The sequence below is a fragment of the Cupressus sempervirens genome, chromosome 10, assembly GCF_028749045.1.
Source record: "Cupressus sempervirens isolate cs-2001-9-10 chromosome 10, ASM2874904v1, whole genome shotgun sequence".
Lineage (NCBI taxonomy): Eukaryota > Viridiplantae > Streptophyta > Pinopsida > Cupressales > Cupressaceae > Cupressus > Cupressus sempervirens.
In genome coordinates, this window is record NC_143127.1 from 40805843 (window position 1) to 40829631 (window position 23789).

At 35.1% G+C, this 23789-nt stretch overlaps 1 protein-coding gene across 1 annotated transcript in view; it reads right to left on the reverse strand.

Annotated features, from left to right (window-relative positions):
• Positions 1 to 23789, reverse strand: part of LOC149532462 (uncharacterized) — a 162089-nt gene that overhangs the window by 90780 nt on the left and 47520 nt on the right. The window contains exon 3 of the mRNA XM_089803411.1: positions 23599 to 23676. Within this exon, the coding sequence (XP_089659537.1) occupies positions 23599 to 23676 (78 nt within the window). The remainder of the gene's footprint in view (positions 1 to 23598; positions 23677 to 23789) is intronic.

Genomic DNA, 23789 nt, shown 5'->3' on the forward strand with positions numbered 1-23789 from the left:
AGATAAGGAACTGAAGATGACGGGTCTGTGGGTCATCAAACATATATTATCAAGACAGGTGTATTTGAAAAAAAAAAGGTGATTCACGTCAGTTGCCAAATAATTAGTATATGAAGATGCATCATTTCAATTATGTGCAAGTTTATATTTTCATTGTAATAAGAAAGGCAGTAGTCCTTTTAATTACCTTGCTACAGCTATAGCATGCCCGACAAGGTTAATAAGAATGGAAGGGTGCGATTAAATATCCAAGAAGCACACATTTAATTAAATCATTAATAGGTGATTATTTTAAAAGATACAAGTCAAGATTAAAGATAGGCTATTAAAGAAGTATAATTAAATAGTGCCATTTAGTTTTGAAAAGGAATAACCTTTCATTTCAAAAGTTGCATCTCTAAAATGAATAAAAATATAAATAGCAGAATGATATTAAATAATGAACAATTGAAAAAAAACCATGACAAAGAGTCAGTAGTGAAGTCAACAGTGAAGAAGTGTGGGCAGTATGATAGGAAGTGGAATCAGAAGAAATGATGCAAAAGAAAGAGAAGTGAGAGTCAGCAGTCAGGAGAGAAGGATAGTAGAGGAAGAAGCATCATATATAGCTGTAGAAAGAGTGTATACAAGATATTTATATGATCAGATTTATATATATATATATATATATATATATATATATATATATTTATATTTATATTTTTGTGAATAAATAAAGAAGAGTGATTTGCTGACTTCAAAGGGAGAACAGTGTATATCTTCAAACAGTGATAAGAAGAGAAGAAGTTGTGTAGTATAAGCGTCCATCATCAGTTGAAGTAACCAACATCATGAGAGATGGATTCATGTTGAATCACTACTCATGAAACATGGGTCACTGAGTTTGACTCAAAATCCCACAGTTAAATCCTGATAGCAATATCACAATTTCGCTTGCTGTGGAAATTATCTCCTACTTAACATCATCAAGGTCAAGAAGAAGTTTTTGTGCAGTGGGTTGGTGCTCATGAAGACAAGCAAGAGGGAGTTGGTGCTTTCAATAGGTTAGTGCCTGCAAAGTGTGGGAGTTGGAGCATCCAGTCAGTCCGTGCTCATAAACGTAAGGGTTGGAGCCTCTAGAAGGTTGAAGCCTACAATATATTGTAAAAGAACAAAGTTTATAATAAAGCATTTATTGTCATGGTCTTCGCCCACACTGGGTTTCCTTGTAAACATTGTGTTATTGTGTTCATGTGCATAACTGTTCATTTCAGCAATTGAAATTAATTGTTTGGTTAAAAGTTTTATTATACTGATTCAACCCCCACCCCTCAGTATAATTGTGTGCTCTATAGTATGATCATATAGATATTATACCAAACGCAGGTCAGGAAAGCAAGCGAAGTTGAGGATTATTTTGTTTTTGAAGAAATGGGTGAGAGGATAGCAGAAAGCCTGCCTAGGGACATGAACAATAAACTTAATGATTTATTAACTACTTTTGGCCAACAACAACAATGAATGCTACAGAAGTTACATAATCATATGATTACAACCATGGGAAAGATGGGATTGGACCATTCTCGGTCAAGAACCTCAACAAGCAACAGTAGAAGGCATAGTAAAACCAATAGTGCCGAAGCAATAGTTTCAAATAGACCACTTCAGCCTACTTTCATACCAAAAAGAAACCAAAAATCATCTACAAGTTCAAAACAGCAGCATAAGAAGAAAGAAAACTCAAAGGAGGTATGCAAAAATCTATAAGAAGAATTTGATAAACATGCAAATTTGATTCATGAGTACAAAAGGAAAGCACGGGGGACCTTGATAAGAATGCATTTCCACCATGCCTGCTCGCAAAGGGTGGTCTACCATACCTGCTCACAGAGGGTGGGACAAAGGCTTTCACCTCAAACTTCTCCCATAGAAGAATGCATTTTAGTAACATATATAAGAAAGACTAAGATTCTTTCTCAATAGAGACTCCCTCTCAGGAGAGACAAATTTGATCACCACAATAAGATAGCTAATTCCAATAAGCTTGCAAAGAATTAGACATCACTCTCTGTCATGTAACCTCCGTCTGAAGCTAAATAGTCTCCCTCTGAATATCATTTCCAGTATATGGTCTTCCTCTTTTAATGAAGATATGTACCATCAGTCTTATGACTGCAATCAGCATACACATGTTCATTTTCACAATCTACAAGATTTTGCATGTAATTATCCCATTGCTTCTCAATAGAATCAACCTATCATAAAGAGATATATAGAGATCAATGATTAAATCATACATTATTCCTAGCAATAGAACAAAAATTTATGATCTGTAGGTCTAATCATAGAATAATGTATAGAGTACTTATTTCTTTTAACAATATAGAAACTCTCGAAGCTTTGCTCACAAACAAAGCACAATAAAATTTATCTGCTGAATTATCGACACTTGATTGTTTATACAAATCAAAATTCCTTCTACAGGTGCTACAACTCCAGATAATATGGTTCACCGTCCTGGATCAAAACTAGTTTCACATTTCAGGCCAGTTTTGTCCCATTAGGGCATATACAGAGATCTGCAAATGACAACAAGTATCCCAACCAGTCTGGTGTGCTCTAATATATATGTGAGTGATCTATTGCTCCAAGACAGCATCACATAATATAGAGTTTCATAATCAAAGATGACTGTAATAAACTTATTACTAGATGAATAATGCAAACACTGTAGACTTCTATTAATAGATACGATCATCGCACACCATCACCAGAAGAAACATAGACTCGGATCACACATACAACAATAATCTTGCAAATCCATATCAACAGTCATGTCACAATACTGTGACACTGTAAAAATAAGAGTTCAATATTGAAGAAGACTTGAATACGTGAATTACACAGTACCCAAAATCAGGAACTCACGATACACACATTGCAAACCCAATTAGCGATGATTCCTTTTTGTCTGACAGAATACCATACATACAAAATACCAATCCTCAAAATTACCGTCTCAGACTTACTGTACATGGCATATCCTCCAAGAGACAATAGAATTTTTGTGAGGAGTATCAAGACAGGAGACCACAAAAAAAAGTCACCACCAATAATAAAGATGACCCCAAGGAGGACCCCCACACAAACATAGGAGAGAAACTGAAGAGACCTCAATAACAGTTATAAAGGAATATCAATCGCAAGGAATGATCTCAACACAAAGAATGACATGGATGCCAATAGTAAACGTTGATTAGGATGAACAGAAGGCCAAGTTGTTCTCTAAATCTTGTACTTCTATCAACTCTCAGTTTAGTTGAGCCAAAGAGCATCTATGCCTTTACAGGATGATTACAACAATCTCAACATGAACTATGCCCAACACGATCACCAGAAAAAGGGCTCACCAAAAATAAACTTCACCACACATTTTACATAAAATAAAATCACAGGCGACTCTACATGTAACTAGTTGGTTCAAAAGAAAGATCACGCTGGAGATAAGAGACAGAGATGATTCAAAAACATATGAGCAAAGCATAAGAGACTCGACAGAAATATGAGATGGAAAAGACACGACATAACACAAGAGACAAGGGGTCCACTTAAATTTAACAAAAATCCAACTCAAAAAAGAATGAAGACAAATGACACAAATCATGTTGCCTGGGTGAAACGAATCACACACAAGCCTCGTGTGCAAACATACAATCACAAAAAATATTTCTAAAAAGCATGCTTCAACGAGAGTTATAGAATGACAACACAAAAGAAGAAACAATTCACATTTAACATAACATGCAAACCTTAAAAGATTAACAATTACCAAAAAATGGCATACACGGGCTCTTATCGCTGAATCAAATTGAAGCTACTAATTACACAAAAGAGGACCCAAGGAATTCCAACAACTTCAACATTTTCACGAACCAACAACATGAAAGAGGATTCACGACAAAACAAGAAACACATATTACAATTCATAATCAAAGAAATCTGATAGAGGATGATAAAAGAAAAATCATGCCCAACTAAGTTTCATAAAGACAAAGCAATATTGCCTGCCAGATTGAACATCTCAGGTACACATACTTCCCCCCTTGATTGAAAGAAAATATGACGATTACAATCGAGAGGCCTCGACTCATAATCTACTATGAACAAAACAGGTATGAAAAACTTAACTTCTTGTTACCAGAATTTCAACACATACAAATTGACTAAAAAAATATGCAAACTGTAACACAATTTAGAGAACAAAAGAAACTCCCTAAAAAGTCAATATCTAACTTGGCTTTGATTCCATGTTAACCCAAAATAAAGATAAGCAACAATAAACAAAAGAAAAATTAGTACAAGAGATGCAAAATATTGATCGTGGGACAACCCTTCCATTTTAAGGAAAAAACTCAGTCACGCCAGAAAAAAATCTCTTTTATTGATAATAAAATGTTCAAAGTACAATGCTTTCACTTGATGTCATAAAACAACACACTAAGCAATCACATATATAGATTGAAAAGAGACGCTTCAAATTACACCCGGAGATCTCTTCAATTTCCAAATTTAAGACTCTTCATATTTCCAAATGCATGACTTTTGCATAGCACATGACTCTCCGAATAATGTTATCTCAAATAAATACATTCTACAACTGTTGACACAATATTGTCTCTATTTTGTTACAGTATGTAGCTTCGGTTAGACAATATATGTGATCAATGATATGAGAATATATACATATGTATATATATATACCAATATAATCTACATACTCATATATATACACATATATATAATCAAAATCGAATTGTATTCTGCATAGATCACTGCATCAAACCGATGTTCATATATTTAGTTTCATCTGAGATCGTATCTCAGTAATGATCAAGATATATTCTGATCCTTATTTGTTTAGATCAATATCAATCTGCATAATTATCATTATCAGGCAGTGATTGAATCGACACCATTATGGTCGTTGATATATTGATTATACCTTTGTTATGTCTAAATAAACACGGAATGGATATGATAGTCAAACACCAAACAGGTATGACAGTGAATAGTCATGTCTCCAGTCAGAGACATGCCCATTCACTCTCACACCCTTCCTTGACATATATATGTTCGATCTGCCGAAACTTGCTAGGCATCAAGATCTATTAATGCAAAGCATATCTGAAAGAACATAAGCATCACAATTTGAAGAATATCTCTATTATATTACTGTAGAGTAAATACATAGATTCTGAAGTAAATCAGATCCATTGCCATTGAAGTTTGAACATGCAAATAAAATCGTTCATCGGTCAGCATTATACTGAAATTGCAAACATATTCTGAAATCTGGTATAAACTTAGTATAACTATACATATTTCAACATATGGAAAAATCAGAGATAAAGATCTCAATTGCAGCTACAATCTTCAATAATAAGTACCTGCATAACTGACATGAATCCCCATTTCTCCAACAAGTATCTTAGTGATTAAGTAGTGTGAGATGTATAACCAAGAACAATTATTTCTTTACCTGTCAAGTTCTAACAATCAATAGACCTTGAAAACCAAGCAGCTTGGGAAATGAATCGAGTTTGTCCATCGATGCAAGGTTCATAACCCACTCTTTCATTCAATGAACTAAGAGTCAACATATTCAGAAGCTTCATTATCTTCCTGAGAAGATTCGCAAGAAGATTCTATAAGAAAGATAAACATGACTTATGCTGATGTTGAGCATAGATTGATATGGATAATGACGATATGGATCCTTTGGGTGATCACAATGCATATTCTAGAGTGTTAGTTGATTCCAATGATGACACAATTCATAAAAATGAAGAAAAATCAAAACATGGCATTTAAGAATGTAATGTCCCTCCAGAGCTATCTTTATAAAAGATAGATAATTAAAAATGAATATATTAATTATTTTATATTAGCTTCACTTTCAAATTTTTGTACCAATATAAATTAATTAATAATATGAGGGAATATTAACATTTGATTATATAATCAAATTGTTAATTATTTTAGAATTAATAAACATTTCAGTTAATCGATTGGTTTTGGAAGTTCACAGGATTTCCACCCGATTTCTCCATTTTAAATAATATGTCGTGGCTTTTGAAGGATAGGCTTGTTGTGGAAAATAAATTCAAGGTTGTAGAAATAAGTATTAAAATCCTTCTGTCAAAACTTGTCTGACCTAGTGGAATTAGGGAATGAGTGCAAATGACCATATTCTCAGCAGGGAGAAACACACGATAATTGTTTGATTTCAAACCCAGTTACGTGGAGATATATTGAGGACAGAAGAAGAGAAAATATTGGCAGAATTAATCACAGATTGGGCAGTGAGTGCACATCATCAGGTGCCAAAAGAAGACAAAATACTATGCGGAAGACCAGGCAGTGAATGAGAAGCTCGCATCGGGAATTTACTTATCATATCCAGAATAAATATACAAAGTTATACATATTATTCCTGCGGTTCAAACGCGTGTTCAGGTGAGAAGGAGATATACAGATAAACAGCCAAGTCTAACTGCAGGAAAAATACAATAGCAGTTGTGGGATTCAGGCCAGGGCAAAGGAGTAGTGGACGTGGCAATCCAGTAAGTCCAGACAAAGGAAATTAGTAAGTTCAGACAACAGAAATTCCAGGTGCATGTTCTTATGATCCCAGTATTATACGCATATAGTTGTATAAATAATTAAACACAGAAGCTGCATTCCGGATTCAATCTATATGAAATTGTTTGCCATTACAATCTTCAGTTGAATTAAATAATAAAGGAAAATCTGTGTTTAAGAATTTGCAACTGTGGCTGGAATGTTTATTGGGATTTACATTTAAGAATAGACACTTGAAACCTGGAATATTACATTGATATCAGAGCAATCAGTCATGCCAGCCAGTGGGAAATACAAACACATAATCTAAATATATGCAAAAAGAGAATTATAATTTCTGGAATACCCGAGTCAAACAAATTAGGGAGACTAACACCCCAATAGAGTCGTCTAGTTCATCCATACAGGTTGACATTGAAGATAGTCATACTGAGACAGACGAAGAAATAATCTTTGAACAAGACAATAACTTGGGAGAAGCAGATGACACTAGGAATCTTATTGCAGCCTTACTTAGGAGCCAACAGGATATGCAGAACAATGTAAATCATATGACTAATCTGATGACTCAGTTCATGACTCACAATCTTAATCAAAATCGGAATAATGCTGGGAGAAATGGTGGACGGGAAGATCATTCAATCAATAACCAACCTGAGAGTTCTATAACCTCGAACCCTTTCATGCCTCCATTCACCCCTAGGAATCCTCATCCTGAATGAGAACCCTCCATTATAGAATTACAAGAAAAAATATATCAGGATTGATTACAATCAGGAGAAGAATTTGGAGCATCAATTACCTTCAGGGAATACTTGGATGTCAAGATGAAACATAGGCTTAAGGGGCAGCCAGGTTACAACAGCAAATTGCAGAGAAAAATTAGAAAGATGTCTATCCCTTATTTTGATGGATCGGGAAAAACAACAACAAGAGCTTGGGTGCAAGAACTTGACCCGTATTTCCAATTGAATCCGATGATGGAAGATGAAGCAATCAAATATGCAGCTTTGCATTTAGAGGGGATGGCACATGAATGGTGGCACCATGGGCAAATAAGATTGAGTCATGATCAGATTAGCACATATGCTACCTTCGCTGAGACACTCATAGACAAGTTTGATTCTAAAGATTCTGAACTTCATCTTAAGGATTTAACCCAGCTTAAACATACAGGGACAGTGGAACAATATATTTCTAAATTTGAAAAATTAGCAGTCCTCGTAATTGAGATCATAGAGAGAAAATAACTGTGATATTCATAGATGGGTTATCTGATGCTCTCAAAGGTTGGGTCACAATCCTAAACCCTCCTTTACAATCAGCCATTAAAAAAGCAAGGGAATTGGAACCCTCTTCAAAAGGGAAAACTTTTAAAGGACCACCACCAAAACCTGATAATGACAATAAACCCTTTTATAGAGACATGCCTCCTATAGCCACGTTAGATAAAGAAGAACGTGATGAACTTTGAAGGAAAAAGTTGTGTTTCAATTGCAAAGAAGCATGGGCACCAGGTCATAGATATTTGGGAAAAGGGAAAATTCACTACATTGAGGTAGTATCACATAGTGAAGATGAGGAAAACATAGATCCAAATTAGAAACAAGATTCTAAAATTGCAGAACAAGCTCAGGGCAATTCACCAGGGAAAAGTGAAATAGGAGCAATGACAGGGACTCCGCACTACAATATTTTCAGAGTAAGAGGAATTATACAAGGGCAGTGAGTTATTGTTTTGATTGATAGTGGTGCTACTCATAATTTCATTGATACTGTTGTTGTTAAAAAACGTAGTTTACAAAGGATTTGATGTCAGAGTAGCAGGTGGTACTATGGTGCAAGAGCACCCACAAAAAATGGTGACTCATCTAAGTCCTAAGAATATCTAGAATAGGTTAGATCTATCATTTAGGCATCTAGACCAAATTGTAAAGCCTAGTTCCAAGATTGGCACAATTATAAGCCCTCGGACAACTACGGTCAAAGATGGTCAAAAGGCCTAAAATCTTAGGATTTTGCATATTTTTCATGTTTTCACATGTTTTGGTCCTATTTGGATCAGTTAGATTACTTTTAATGGCATTTTGCATATAGTTTGCAAAAATTGCTAAAAATTGCAAAATTGCTCAGAAGTTATCAAGCAACTTTTTGCAAACAAATGTAAAACCATCCCAATGGCCACAAATAGGTTTGAAATGTTGTTGTGACTGTTGGAAGGCCTATAAGAAGCCCTTTTAGGTGGGTGATAGGCAATAAGGATCTGTAAGATACCTTGTTTTCCTACAATAAAATACCTTGTTTTCCTACAATCTACCTGCTGAAACACGTCGTGTTTCTGTACAGACAGAAGCTGAGGTTGAGACCCACATTTCTGGATAGGTGGATGAAATAGCCTTCCAATGCATTTCGTTTGAAGGTACTACCAATCATGAAACTCAAGTTATTCATATTTTTTGCACAAACTGGTTGGAATAAGTTGCTAACCTAGGATTTCAAGCATTTTTTGTCATAACCAAGGATTTCACCATGGGAATCTAATGGCCTTTGGTGAAATCGTAGCGTTTTCCATGTACTTTAAGAAGTATCTGGTTTTAGGCTTGTACTTGCAAGGAACCATCAGATATTTGATGCCCTAGGCATGCAAGACCCATGTGCATGCTAGCAAATGAATGCAGCAACCCCCACAACTCGTTCCAAAGTTGGCATCAAGACTTGAAATTAGGTTTGTGATGTCTTGGTCTACTCTCACATGTTCCCATCATTGGTTTTTAGTATGGGGTTCTAGAACATGTACCTCCTTTGTTAATGGAGACCTAATAGGCCTAATTGCCTAGGCGAGATCTAGAACAAAACCTTATCTATTTGATTCATCAAACCTTGGTGCTTCAGCATGTTTTGTAAGCCCCAAAAGGGTATCCAAAACAGTGATTTATTCCTCGAATTGTGTGGAGTGATTTGCAACTAAGTCAATTTTTCATCAAAAAGGGCTACTAGCCTTTTGAGTGGTTTTCCAAAGCAATCATATGCTACAAGTTGCATAGTTGGACTTTAACCATTGAATCATTCCATTTATGCCCTAAATAGACCATTTCCTTGTGTAGGAGTCTCCCTTGGTCATTTCATGAAGGTTAGGATTGTTTTACCAAAACTGGTCAATTAGTGCAATATGAGCAACTTGGGATAAGTTGTCTTGTTTGTAGGGTTCCCTTGTGATTGAGGTTTTCCCTGTTTGGGTGAGTGGTTGTGATAACCTAACATCATCCCTGAAGCACTTGTGATTGGTGCTTGCGCTTTTGATCATCTTACCAAGACATTTGGTTGACAGGACTTTAGTGAAGAGGGTCTTGTTGATGTTAGTTTTGTACCACTACATAACATATAGCAATTGAATACTTGATATGGAATATCAAACACTCAATCCCTCTCTTGAAAAGTAAATACTCATGAAGAACATGAGAAAAAATCCAAGGTTCCTTACACCTGTGGATACTAACTCAATTATATTAATGTGATTTGTTGGTTAATCACGTAGGCGCCCTTACGTTGTTCATTCAAGGATTGTTGAACTCTCATTGTGATGGTGATGATGTTTGGCTTTGTAAAGTATGTGAGCGACAAATAATGTTGATGGTGAAGATGGAGGGTATGTCCATCAGCAACGCTTCTCCTTTTCTAACTTTCTTCTTAAATGAACTCCAACTACTGAACTACTTGTTGCTTTACTTCTACCTCTATGAATGGAACGATTAGCAAATGGACAGGGATCAAATCTGATGAAAGCTTACCAGCGGCTCTACCTCCATAGATGCAATGATTCAAGGGAAAAAGACTAGATTACCATGCAAGGCTTCCTAACCAGCAGCTAAGATGCTAGTGGTCTAGTTTATAGATCCTTATCAAACATCCACTAATATCGCCATGCAACTATCCATCTACTCTTACTCCTAACAACTTTCTTGAAATAAAATCTACTTTAACAACTTCAATGGAAATTAACTCTAACTATTGGAAGTAGAAACCATGCAATAACAACAAGTGTTCTTAATCGCCATGCAAGTCACAACAATGATAAATAGAAGCAATTTTGGTATTATCTTAAGCAACAATTTTCTTCAACACTTGGAAGTAGAAACCATGCAATAACACCAAGTGTTCTTAATCACCATGCAAGACACAACAATGATAAAGAAGTAATTTTGGTATTATCTAAGCAACAATTTTCTTCAACCATTTACAAATGAGAGCAAATGACCTTATATAGAGGCTCAAAATTACAATGAGTGGCCAAGATTAAGAGGCAAAATCAAGGGCCAAGATTAAACCTTGCAAACCCTAATTAGGGTTACCATCATTCAACCAATTACATGAGGGCACCAATTTTGTGGGCCTATGAGAAAATTACAATATTTTGTCAACCAATGAGATCATAGGACACTTGGCATGATTTGATTTCATGCACCGGAAATTGCCAACTCATCAACCTTGTCTTATAAATTTATTTAATCTTTGAGATGAGGTGAAGCCTTGGATGCTTCTTCAAAACTTTCTCATCACCACTTGAACTTGCTTGTACCTGATGTCTTGACCTTGAAAGGGTGAGGTCTCCATGCACTTGGGATAATCTTGCCTTGGCCTTGATGGCTTGCCCAGACATGAACCTCCTTGCAATTTGAGAGTCTTGCTCTTGATCACCACCCTGAAATCGAACTTGACCTCTCTCAACCTTTCATCTCACTTTCCTCCTTCATTATCCTTGCCTTCCTTAACCTTCCTAGTCTTTTCTAACCTTCCTATTCAAATTTGGTTTGCACAAACAGCCAAGCCTTGCCTAGCCTTAAATATTTTCAAATCACTTCCTCCAAATTTGCTCTTCTTTGAAATTCACTCTTCCTTAAGATTCACTTTTCAATTTTCACCGCCTCTAAATCAAATAAAAGAGGTAGGACTCCATATAGAATTGCTTTTGAATTTGTATAGTCCTTAGTTGCAACTCTAAATTTTCACTTATAATTCTAGCCCAATCAAATTTTCTCTTTCTATTTTCAATTTCATCAATAAAGTTGTACATCCAGTTCTAGAATTGCATACCTTGAGCCACGCCCATGATTCGGCTGAGAAGCACAATAAGGTCACCATACTCCAACTTGAAATCTAACCAGGTGAGCTTTGACAACTTGGTGACTCCCTTCTTGCCTTCGTGTAACCAATTCTGCTTTAGATGAATGAAGTAAGCATTCTGATTATCCTAAAAGAACTTGGCCGCCTAATCCATCATTACCACTGTCATGCCTTTCAATTGTACCATATTCACTATGCTGATTGTTGGTGTCACTTGCCTCACTTTCAGGAAGAAGGTGGTCTTAGGCATCATGTCTTCTTTGTCGTTTTGGTATTCATTCCATTTGGGTTCTTGCTTGCACTAACATCTACCATCCTAAACACTTATTTCTGCACCTTTGTTCTAAATGATATGGACCACACTTATCAATCTCCAACCTTTTTTCTATCGATGGAATTTAGCTTACTTATCAATCTCCAAACTTCAATCCTAGAGATGGAACTACCACTTATTTCTGTCTCTTCGTTACCTTAGGATGGACTACACTTATATCTCCCAACTTCAATCCTAGGGTGGTCTAGCTTATTTCTGCCTCTCCAAGTGTCCTACCATGAAATCTAGACTTATATCTCCCAACCTCAGCCTATCAATGGAAATGATGAAGTGATGGATGATGAGTGCAAGAAGAAAATAAGGGAAACTAACCAAGCAAGAACAAGGAATAGAATCCACCTTTAAAACCAATCTTCACCTCTAAAAATGAATAGAATTTTACCTTAAATCAGTCTTTACCAATAATCGTGCCCTCTTCAACTTCGGATCAGATCTCAAAAAATTTCAATCCTCCTTCCAAAATATGATGCCCTAGCAAATGAATTGCTTGCAAAAATCTACCCTTGCCACTAAATTTTGACCTTAAATTGCCTTGCCAATTCACCAAATAAAATTGTCAAACTGAAGAAAAAAAAATCGCAGCCCTTGGAGGAAAAATCAGACTTCAAGATTGTTGCCAATCTCGCAAAAATCAGGCCTCTTCACCACAAATTCAACCTAGGGCAGAAATAGCCTAACTTGCAAAAATCAGATTTGGTCCTTCGAATTCGCCCTAGGGCAGAAATCGCCCAACCAAGGAGGAAAAACTCGCTGCCAAAGAAGGAAAAATCAGGCCCCAAAAATTGCCTTAGCTGGAAATTTGCTCCCTAGAAGAAAATCGCTCCAACTTGCAAGAGGAGGTGGAAAGCATGAATGAGGAAATAAGAGATGGGAAGCCTCTCTTATACCAAACTTTTGCCTCTCCAAGTGGGCCGACCTGCCTGGAGGGAAAACAAAATTAAGTTCGTCCCTTAATTAATGGACCAAATTTAGATGCAACATTAAAATTACTTAGCCCTATAGTGCAATTGGCCCATTTAATTGCTAGTTTTGATCAAAAATTGCAAAATAGAAACAAGGTAAATCTATGAGATGTCAAAATTTTCATTTAATAATCTTTTGGCAATTAAAATATCATTAAAATCGAATTTAGTAAGCCAAAATCAATTTTCAATTCCAAATTACCAATTTCCTTTAACATTTATAAAATCCTCTAAGCAAAATTTCAACCAAATTAATGAGATTTTGCAATTTAATCCAATTTCAATTTTGCAATACATTTACAATTTTTTAACAAAATAAATCCCTTTCTTGGCAATCGAAATTCAAATTCTAAATCTAATTTCACTGTCAACATTTCCTTTTCACTAAAAAATTTAAGATATCCAAAACAACTAAATCTAAAATTCATTTTGAAGATGCTCAAGCTTATACAATTATATCAAAATTTCAAAATCCATGTAAGTCCAAAATTTGCAAATTTATCCTGCCAGATATCATTTTAACCATCGAAAAAAATGTTGCTGAATTATGTTTGGCCTAAGGATAAAATTATGTTTCGAAAAATCAAGTTTCGCACCGAGTGAAAACAAACCAAATCCCTTCTTAGCCTGAAGGCGTCCAAGGTGTAAAATTATCAATTTGAAACCTCTGGACAACTCCAAATTCGCTAAGGCAAACAAAGACTTACAACACCCGCGAAAATTGCCAAGGCCTGCCCAAAAAAGGGGGTCCCCAAAGTTTTGGGGCAATGGTGTGAAAACCTCACAACAAGTCTTAGGACCATTTGATCATCATTTGATCAATCCCACTAGGCTCCATTGCATCATACTACTTTAGTAAGCAAACATAAGGTCCCTCAGTTAAGTATTGCTCTTGGTAATTATATAGTAACAAATGATTTTGATGTGGTTGATTTGGCTACCTCTAATGTTATGTTGGGAATTCAATGGTTGGAGACTTAAGATAAATACTCGCAGAGTTTCAAGCACATGGAGTTCTCTTTCAAAATTGATGGGAAAAATGTGATTCTCAAGGGAATGTCAAATTGTGGACCTAGAGTCGTGTTTGCTAATAGAATGGAGACCATTTTCTCTAATAGTGATGTTGCTTGGTTAACACAATGCCTTATCTCCACTAAGGTAACAGGTTTTGAATCTAAATATTATCAAGATGATTTGTTGCAAATTTTCGCTTCACATAGTGTGGTTTTTAGTGATATACCTCCAGGAGACCCTTCGGATAGAGGTTTTGAACATACTATTGAATCGGACGAAGGGGCAAAGCCAATTATCACTACTCCATATAGACATCCTAAGGCATTTAATGATGAAATAGAAAAGGCTATTAAGGAGTTGTTGGATATGGGACATATCAAGCCCAGTTCAGGTCCATTTGCTTCTTCGATAGTGTTGGTTAAAAAGAAGGATGGGACTCTACATGTGTATAGATTACCGTGCCCTTAATAAAAAGACCATAAAAAAATAGGTATCTGATTCCCCGAATTGATGAGTTGTTAGATGAATTACGTGGTGTTGTGTATTTTTCTAAAATTGATTTGAGGTCGGGGTATCATTAGTTTAAGTTAAGAGAACGGGATATTCATAAAATTGCTTTCCATTGTCATTGTGGTCACCATATGAATTTTTAGTCATGCCTTTGGGACTAACAAATGCTCCAGCAACATTTCAATCTTGTATGAACCATATTTTTAATAAACAACTGAGGAAATTTTTGCTAGTTTTCTTTGATGATATATTGATTTATAGCAAGACTTGGGAGGAACACTTGAGACATATTGATGAGATCTAGGGTAAACTGAAATCACAATACCTATTTGCAAAAGCCTCTAAATGTGAATTTGGCATGACAGAAATTTTATATTTGGGTCACGTGATCAATGCCAAAGGTGTGCAGGTACATTAGGAGACGATTAAAGCTATATTGGATTTGCCACCTCCATGAAATCTCTCATATTTAAGAGGTTTCTTTGGTTTATGCAGTTATTACAGGAGATTTGTTAGAGGATTCTCACACCTTGAAGCGCTACTGACAGATCTTACTAGAAAAGGGGCATTCAGGTGGATTGAAGAAGCACAACAAGTATTTGACAAACTCAAAGGTAACGAGTTCTTGTCTAGTTCTTGCACTTCCAGACTTCAATCAGCCTCTTGTATTAGAATGTGATTCTTCTGCTGAAGGAATAGGAGTTTTAATGCAAAATAAACATCCTATAGCCTATGAAAGCAAGAAGCTCAATAGTGCTAAAAGATTGTATTCCATATATGATAAGGAAACGCTAGCAATTATGCACGCATTGGCCAAATTTAGACAATTTTTAGTTGGTGGTAGATTTGTGGTAAGAACTAGTCATAACAGTTTGAAATATTTCTTAAGCCAGAAAGATTTGAATGACAGGCAGCAAAAGTCGATCAATAAGATCCAAGCTTATGATTTTGGGATTGAATATGACAAAGGTAAGAGCAATGTGGTAGTTGATGCATTATCTGGGAAACCTAAAATAAATGCTATATCAAGGGTGATAGCAGATAGGAAATCTCTTTTATTAGTAGAATAATTTAAGAATGCATTTACATGTGATTCAATGGATGGGAATGTCCAAGATGACCTATAAGATCAAGAATGATATTATTTACTACAAGGATAGAATCTTTCTTGTATCTAGTTCTAAATTAAAATTGAGAATTATGCAAGCAATTCACAATCTAACTTTGGCAAGACATCCCAGTTATTTCAAAACTTATAGGCAAATCCATGAATAGTTCACATGGAAAGGGGCTTTAAAATGATGTATTACGGTATGTGAAGGAATGCATCACATGTCAGCAATATAAAGCCAAGCATTCCTATCCAACAGGTCTACTTCAGCCTTTACCCATTCGGGAACAAAAATGGGAACATACAGGATGATAGATATAAGATCGAGAATGATATTATTTACTACAAGGATAGAATCTTTCTTGTACCTAGTTCTAAATTAAAATTGAGAATTATGCGGGCAATTCATGATCTACCTTTGGCAAGACATCCCAGTTATTTCAAAACTTACAGGCGAATCCATGAACAGTTCACATGGAAAGGGCTTAAAAATGATGTATTACGGTATGTGAAGGAATGCATCACATGTCAACAAAATAAAGCCCAACATTCCTATCCAACGGGTCTACTTCAACCTTTACCCATTCCAGAATAGAAATGGGAAAGTGTTTCTATGGATTTCGTTACCGGTTTGCCCCAAGTACAAGGGAGGTGTTTTGATTACATGGTTTGCCGAAGAACATCATCAGCGACAAAGATAGCAGATTTCTAAGCATCTTCTGGGAAGAATTATCCAAGTCAACAGGCACAGAATTGAACCACAGCACCAGGTTACCATCCGCAAACAGATGGCCAAAAAGAAATCGTAAACAAATGGATTGAAGGGTATCTTTGCAATTATGTTGCTGGGTACCAAAAAGCTTGGATTCGATGGTTACTTTTGGGAGAGTATTGTTACAATACGACATATCATTTGTCTATTGGTATGACTCCATTCAAGGCTCTATATGGATACAATGTTCTATCTTTTTTTGATCTTGTTTTGATCACAATAATGTACCCAAATCTTAGGATTAGCTTTAGGAATGTCAAGACATTAAAAAAGCACTTAAGGAAAACTCACAAACTGCTCAAAACCAACAAAGAACTTATGCGGACAGAAAGCGTACAAAGCGCAATTTTGAGGAGAGAGATTTAGTGTACCTTAGATTACAGCCCTATTGGCAGTCTTCACTTAACACAGTGGTTCTAAGAAGTTGAAGCCTCGCTTCTATGGACCTTATCAGGTTGTCAAAAAAATCGATGCAATCACTTACGAATTGAATCTTCCCTAAGGCAATCGCATACATAATGTCTTTCACATTTTGTACCTCAAGAAGGTATTGGGCAAACAGGTGACAATTTCAGAAGAATTGCCACCCTTGGATTCAAAGGGCAAATCAGAAATGGCTCCTAACAAAATTTTGGATGTCCGTGAAAGGCATTTGTGTAATCAGTCCATCAAGGAATATTTGATCCAATGGACAAATTTGATAATGGATGATGCTTCATGGGAAGGCGAACAGGTACTCCAACATCCAGCTTTACAGTTGCTTGTGGGCAAGCAACAAGAGGGAGGGGAGATTTGTAATGTCCCTCAAAAGCTATCTTTATATAAGATAGATAATTAAAAATTAATATATTCATTATTCTATATTAGCTTCACTTTCAAATTTTTGAACTAATATAAATTAATTAATAATATCAAGGAATACTAACATTTGATTATGAAATCAAATTGTTAATTATTTTAGAATTAATAAACATTTCAGTCGATCGATCGGTCTTGGAAGTAGTAGAGCTTGGTAGCAAAGAAAACGCAAGAAATATGATAATGAAGATCAAGAAAAAGGCTTGGGTCCTTAGAAATGAGGCATGTTTGCTGAAAGCTATAATCTGCACTTGCAGGCCAACTTGATGTCAATCAAAAATTAATTGTTGCTTCTTCTTTTTTATGTCTACTGATTTGTTTTATCATTTATGTTGTGTTATCTTTGGAAGCGAGGTTGGACATCTCCTTTGGGGATTTCTCCTCCCTTGACTATGTCACATTTACTCTTTGGAGCTAGCCAAAAGTTGGAAAATTGTGGAGTCCAAAGGCATTTGAGGTTGAAATCACCAAGTATTTAGAGAAACTTTTAAGTGGGAAAGAGGAAAGGCCAAGTTTCAAAAGGAAAATGTTAAATTTATGCATGGAAAAGAAAGTGAAATCAATAAGGAAGCAATGGTGAAAATTTCCAAAGTGTAGAAATTTCCTCAAAATCAGACCTGAAAGTGGATTTCCAAGGAGGGGACTTAATCATTTCCAAGTTCATAATATCAATGAGATCGAGATATAATATTTGAGCAGAAATAGATCATGTGCTAATAGTGAGAACTAAGTCAATCAGAAATTGTATGTGATAGATACTGGCCTAGAAATAATGTTATTAATATTAAAACTACAGAATCTAGAATGATTATATTCATAGAATAGTCAATCGCTGCTCATAACGACTGATATTAAAAGATTTTCTTTATTGACACTCAGCAAACACATGTAATGATAATGAATATTCACAACATCATTACGCCCGTGAGAGACCAGTCCCATTAAAACACTCTGCAGACTTTGTAATTATTATCAGTCAAGATCATAGCCTAGAAAATGGCTAGACCATCTACTCTAAGTGCGATATCATCTCAGGAGTAGAAAAATAACTAAATCGACTAGTTATCAGGAAGATATGGTGGAAAAAGAAGTATAAGAATCAATAGAAAATGGCTAGACTGTCTACTCTAAGTGCAATATCATCTCAGGAGTAGAAAGAAAACTAAATCGACTAGTTACCAGGAAGATATGGTGGAAATATAAGTATAAGAACCAGGTACGACAAATAAATGGGAAGAATTATAGAACACACAATGATTAATACACAGATCAGAGGAGTCTACTCTGATTTTATTGAGTACATGACAAATAGAGATAGAAAGCTTTAATGCGGGTTAAAGTTAGACATTATTACTGCTGCGAGATCAAGGAGTCTATTGGACGGTTATCATACTTAATAGAAAGAATTCAAGGACATGATATCAAGGAAGTAATAAAAATAATAGAGATTTATTAAAAAATGCTATTTTTTAAAATATATTGGGACATCTTCATCTAAGAAGTGATAGACATCGATAGAGAGGATTAATTAATAATTCAAATTTATTACATCAGCTATAAATATCTCCCCATCATTTCATAAGATAAAAGAGAGCAATATATACACTTATAGTGATAGCAATATAATTTTTGGTTAACTTTGTGAAACAAGCTCCACATCAACACGTTATTGTGAGAAAAGAAAGATTGATATCAGATTCAGAAGGAGCCTGGCATTTCATTAGTGGCAACCTTGGAAAGAGAGGGAACATATAGTTGATGATGATAGTGGACATGGAACAACAAATCCGTCAAGATCATATTTCAAGGAATTGATCTATTAGCCAATACTAAATATATTGTTGGTTCATTCCAAACTTAATAGTTGAGATATGACATAATTCCTATTATTTAGTTCAAGAAGCAGAAACTCACCCAGAGTAAATGTAAGAAGTAAAGTAATTGCCCCAATATTCAAAGTTGATGATACATACAGTTTACTCGATGATATGTTATACAAATGTCTTAAGTTGGATGCTTTTAGAGCACTGATCATGTTCATACAAATATACACTGAGATTGCAAATGGATTATAGGCTCTCTCCTAAAGCAATTGGAAGAAATGTTCTAACTCTTTAAAATGGAATGAGTGGGTTTAATGTTCCATTCCCATTTGAACCATCTCTAGAAGGGAGATGTAAAGGAGAGGTCATCATCAGAGTTGCAAATCTGAATCATCTTTTGATTTGATACATATGAGCCTTCATTGGAGCAACTTGTATTAAGCATGTTGATGTCCAAAGGAATATTCTTCCAGGAAAAGAAGAATGATGCATTAGGAACGTTGTTGAGTCATAACATTCGAGACTATGAAATAAAGACAAGACAAGGGTCTCTTTCATCAAGAGAGAGCAAACTACGATGGAATTTTGTTCTATGATCAAGATTGGTCGCTCAAATGATTTTATGACAATAGTTCAAGAGTGAGTAACTAGAGGATCTACTTCAATTGACATTGAAGGATCTTGGACATTTTGTTTCAAACGAAGTCGAAGTCCAACAAGCAACCTTGGATGTAAAAGTCAACATATTGAGAACTCCTTAATGAGGAAGAAGTTCACGGTGAAATTCTTTGTAATGCATTGTTCTCTGTGAGAGAGAAGTTTGAGGTGAAATCCTTTGTTCCACCCTCTAGGACCAGCTATGGTGGATCTACCCTTTGCCTTGGTTCATGGTGGATATCATGTGAGTTACTACATGACTGAAAACCATATGAGAGGTGACGATCTTTCATCGATGTTTGTATTGTGAGGTCGCTATTGTAAGGTGACGATCTTAATAATGGCTTGGCCTATTATCATGATGGAGACAACATTAAGTTGTACTAGAATGTGTCGCAGATCATGATAACGAAAGTATCATGATAGGCTACATTAAGTTGTTGTCTCGAAATGTGCCGAAGATCATGATAATGAACGTATCATGATAGACTACACTGGGTTGTTGTCCCAGAATGTGTTGGAGATTATGATAATGAACGTATCATGATAGACTACATTGAGTTGTTGTCTCAAAATGTGACGGAGATCATGATACTTGTCATAATGGACTACGTTAAATTGTTGTCCTTGAGATCATAACTATTATCTGATATAATACATTCAATTGTTTCCCAGAGTGTGCCGAAGATCAGATAGCACATATCCTTTCTAGGATATTAGTTTAAGTTGCTAAGATTATGATTGTCATCTAATAGACTACATTCAGTTGTTGATCCGAAGTGTGTCGGAGATCAGATAACACATATCCTTTCTAGATATGACATATTCTTTTGGTAGGTATCATGAACATGATGCCAGTGCACATACCAAGAGAATATCATATGATTGATATTTCTTATTTAATCATACTTCAGATGATATCGAAAGATAACATCCAAGTTGATGGATATATATTGATAACCTTAAATATGTCATTCCAAGTATATCATATTGAGATGATATCTCTCTACATACCTGAGAGCATAATGTGTTCTATAACAATCCTCCCTAGCTAAGAGGGAGGGTTAATATTGTAGCTTTAGTCAAATTGAACTGACCTAGAGATTATCCTTCTATGGCTATTGGTTAATCATGAATTAGACAAACCCGCATATATCTCCTTATATTATTGTATATATGTGTATATATTAGATATATTTGTGTGTGTGTGTGTCTATGTGTCTATTTGTCTGTCTGTCTGTGTGTCTCTGTGTGTGTGTGTGCATCTGTGTGCGTGTGTGTGTGTAGACATGTTATATATTAATATTGTCTAATTGAAGATTAATTAATTACCATAGAGACATGTCTCTTCACAAGACACGTCTCTTCTATAGATATTTATATAACATTCAAATATGCATTTGAAACACGCAGAAATAATCAGGAGTGTTATTACATTTGCAGAATATGATCCTACAAAATTAACAAAGTGAAGAAGAGTTGTTCAAAGCCAGCTTCATTCCAAGATAAAAGCATGTTGATGAGGAAAACACTTGTCTCCACCAATCAAATAATTTCCTAACAAGGCACCCAAGTTCAATGAAACTCACTTTTTCTTCCATCATAATAAGGGGTGCTTTCTTATAGAAGAAAGCTCCATCTGAATTGTTCATTTATTAGCGGTTCTCAATAGATAATCATTGTAAACTGGAATTAGGGTATAGTTGTTTAAATCTTGGTTATCAATCTTAAATTGATTTGGCCCCTTCATTTGTTTTCAAACTCCTATATAAATCCTAGGTCTCTCATTTGTAAAGAGAGATTTAACAATTGTTGCATAAAAACTGCTTAAGTTTTGGTGAATTTAAATATCTTTTGCAAGTTGCATGGTTTACGTCCCTCAAAGAATATTTTAATTTTTTCTAAGTTGTTAGATTAAATGAGGGATTTGCTGGGACAATTTTATGTGGAATGAATATGTTCAACTTCATACCCTTTATAGTTGGATGGTTTTCAATTATTTTCCAAGGTTAGTCAGAACAATTGAAATATACTTAACTCTATTGTAAAATTCTTTTTGCCTCAAAAGATAGCACAATCCTTGTAAAGTTGTTGAATTTGGCAAAGTAAGGATAGCTTTTGGATTCCACTTCTGCAATTTTGTCTCTTGAGTGCATAGGATTAATATAGAAATAGACTATAGTTGAATTACCTTCTCAAATCCTCCTCTTTTGCACTTTTTTTAAGAAATCTTCATAAGTGTTAAACCAAGAAAATCCAAAAGAAACTAGGAAGAGGAAATTCAAAAGTTGAAAATGACATATTGAATAACCACATAAGTCCTCTTGGAGGTTTTCATCAAATCATCCTACCACAAGATTCTATCTTGAACAGAAAAACTACACGCATTTGCAACCTTGGAGTTTGTCTTTGTGATTACATACTTCATCTGTTTAAAACATTGAAGATTTTGTTCAGGAGAGGATAGAGTACCCCTATCATTTTATTTTGTGTTGTTTGTATCACAAAACACACACCAACACTTCCTTCTCCAAGTATATGATGTTTGATTAATTTCTCCATTGTTGCTGGTTTCACAAAAGCAGTGATATCTGACGATGGAAACCCTTGGATATTCATAGAATGGACAAAAACTCAACACTACTTGTGGGGTGGGCTGCTCAGGTTTCATCATTGAGCATATTTGCATCATTTTGAACAGGTGTTGGAGGAGATTTTCCGGCTGGGACGATTGTGTAGTAGCAGCTTCCCATATTTTGGACAGCAAACATTCTTCCTGTTGCAGCAATTATTTGTGGGCTTGGTTGAGCTTGATTCTTCTTTGCATGTTGGTACCACCACCTCTACGGTAGCAGCTTCACATTGCATAGGTGTCTCTTCTTGCATGTCTTTCAATCTTCTTTTGTACACTACCAAGGATCATATCTTACATGTGTTAAGATTCTATTGGTGTGAAGTCATGCAAATGTATCATTATGTAATCACTTATTTCTTCAGAAATCTATATTGTTTCCTTTCAATGTTGGCATGTTAGTATTTTGCAATGAAATGAAGGAAAACAGGGCAAAAAATTGAAAACCCAAAGCAGATTGAAACAATATCCTAGTTTGGGATATTTCAGTATTAAAATAATATAATGATTCTTTAATGGTCATCTAAGTTATCTTAGTTTAAGTAGTTTCTAATTCTTGCTTTAATTTACGTTTGTTTCTTTTAGAAAGATCCGTGATGTAATTGCCTATATATTGTAAACTGTGTTTTCCTTATTTATATACAACTACCGTTAAAAAGAAGACCATAAAGCCTGGTAGGAAGCTGAGGAATGAAGAATTTGGTTATGTTGTTATTTCAGATAATATAACCACTAAGTTTGTGATTGTGAAACATGCTTAGCTGGTGAATGTTTTATGGAGACTTTGGTTATGTCGATAATTTGCTGCAAACACACACACATGAAAGTTAAAACCATGGTCAACAGATATGATGGTTTTGATCACTGTAGCGAATCAGGCGATGCGAAGGTTAATTTATTTTGAGATTGAAACCACTTTCAAATTTCAAGAATCAAAGTGATTGAACACGTCAGTCGAACCTGAGAATAAAACCAAAATAGAATTTCATAAAAAATCAATGTAAGAAACAGCCAATTTTCAATTCTTTATCATATTTTAAGAACAAACCTAAAACTTTGAATTTCAAGAAAATTCAATGTAAAAGATGCCCTTCCATTAGCAAAATAGTGCAATCAAAAAGATTGAGCTCTATGCCGGAAGAACAGCTAATTTTGAATTCTTTTTCATATTATAAGCACAAACCTGAAACTTTGGATGTCATCCATTCCTTCCAATCTATTTCTGATCGGTCTGAAGTGTGGGTATTCTCAGCTTGATCTCCTATAACATACAGAGCAATAATTATATCAAACAAAAGTTACAAGATAACCTCAAAGTAACAAAATTATCAAGAAATAAATTGAAAGCAACCACAAAAATGCTTCTAACTATGA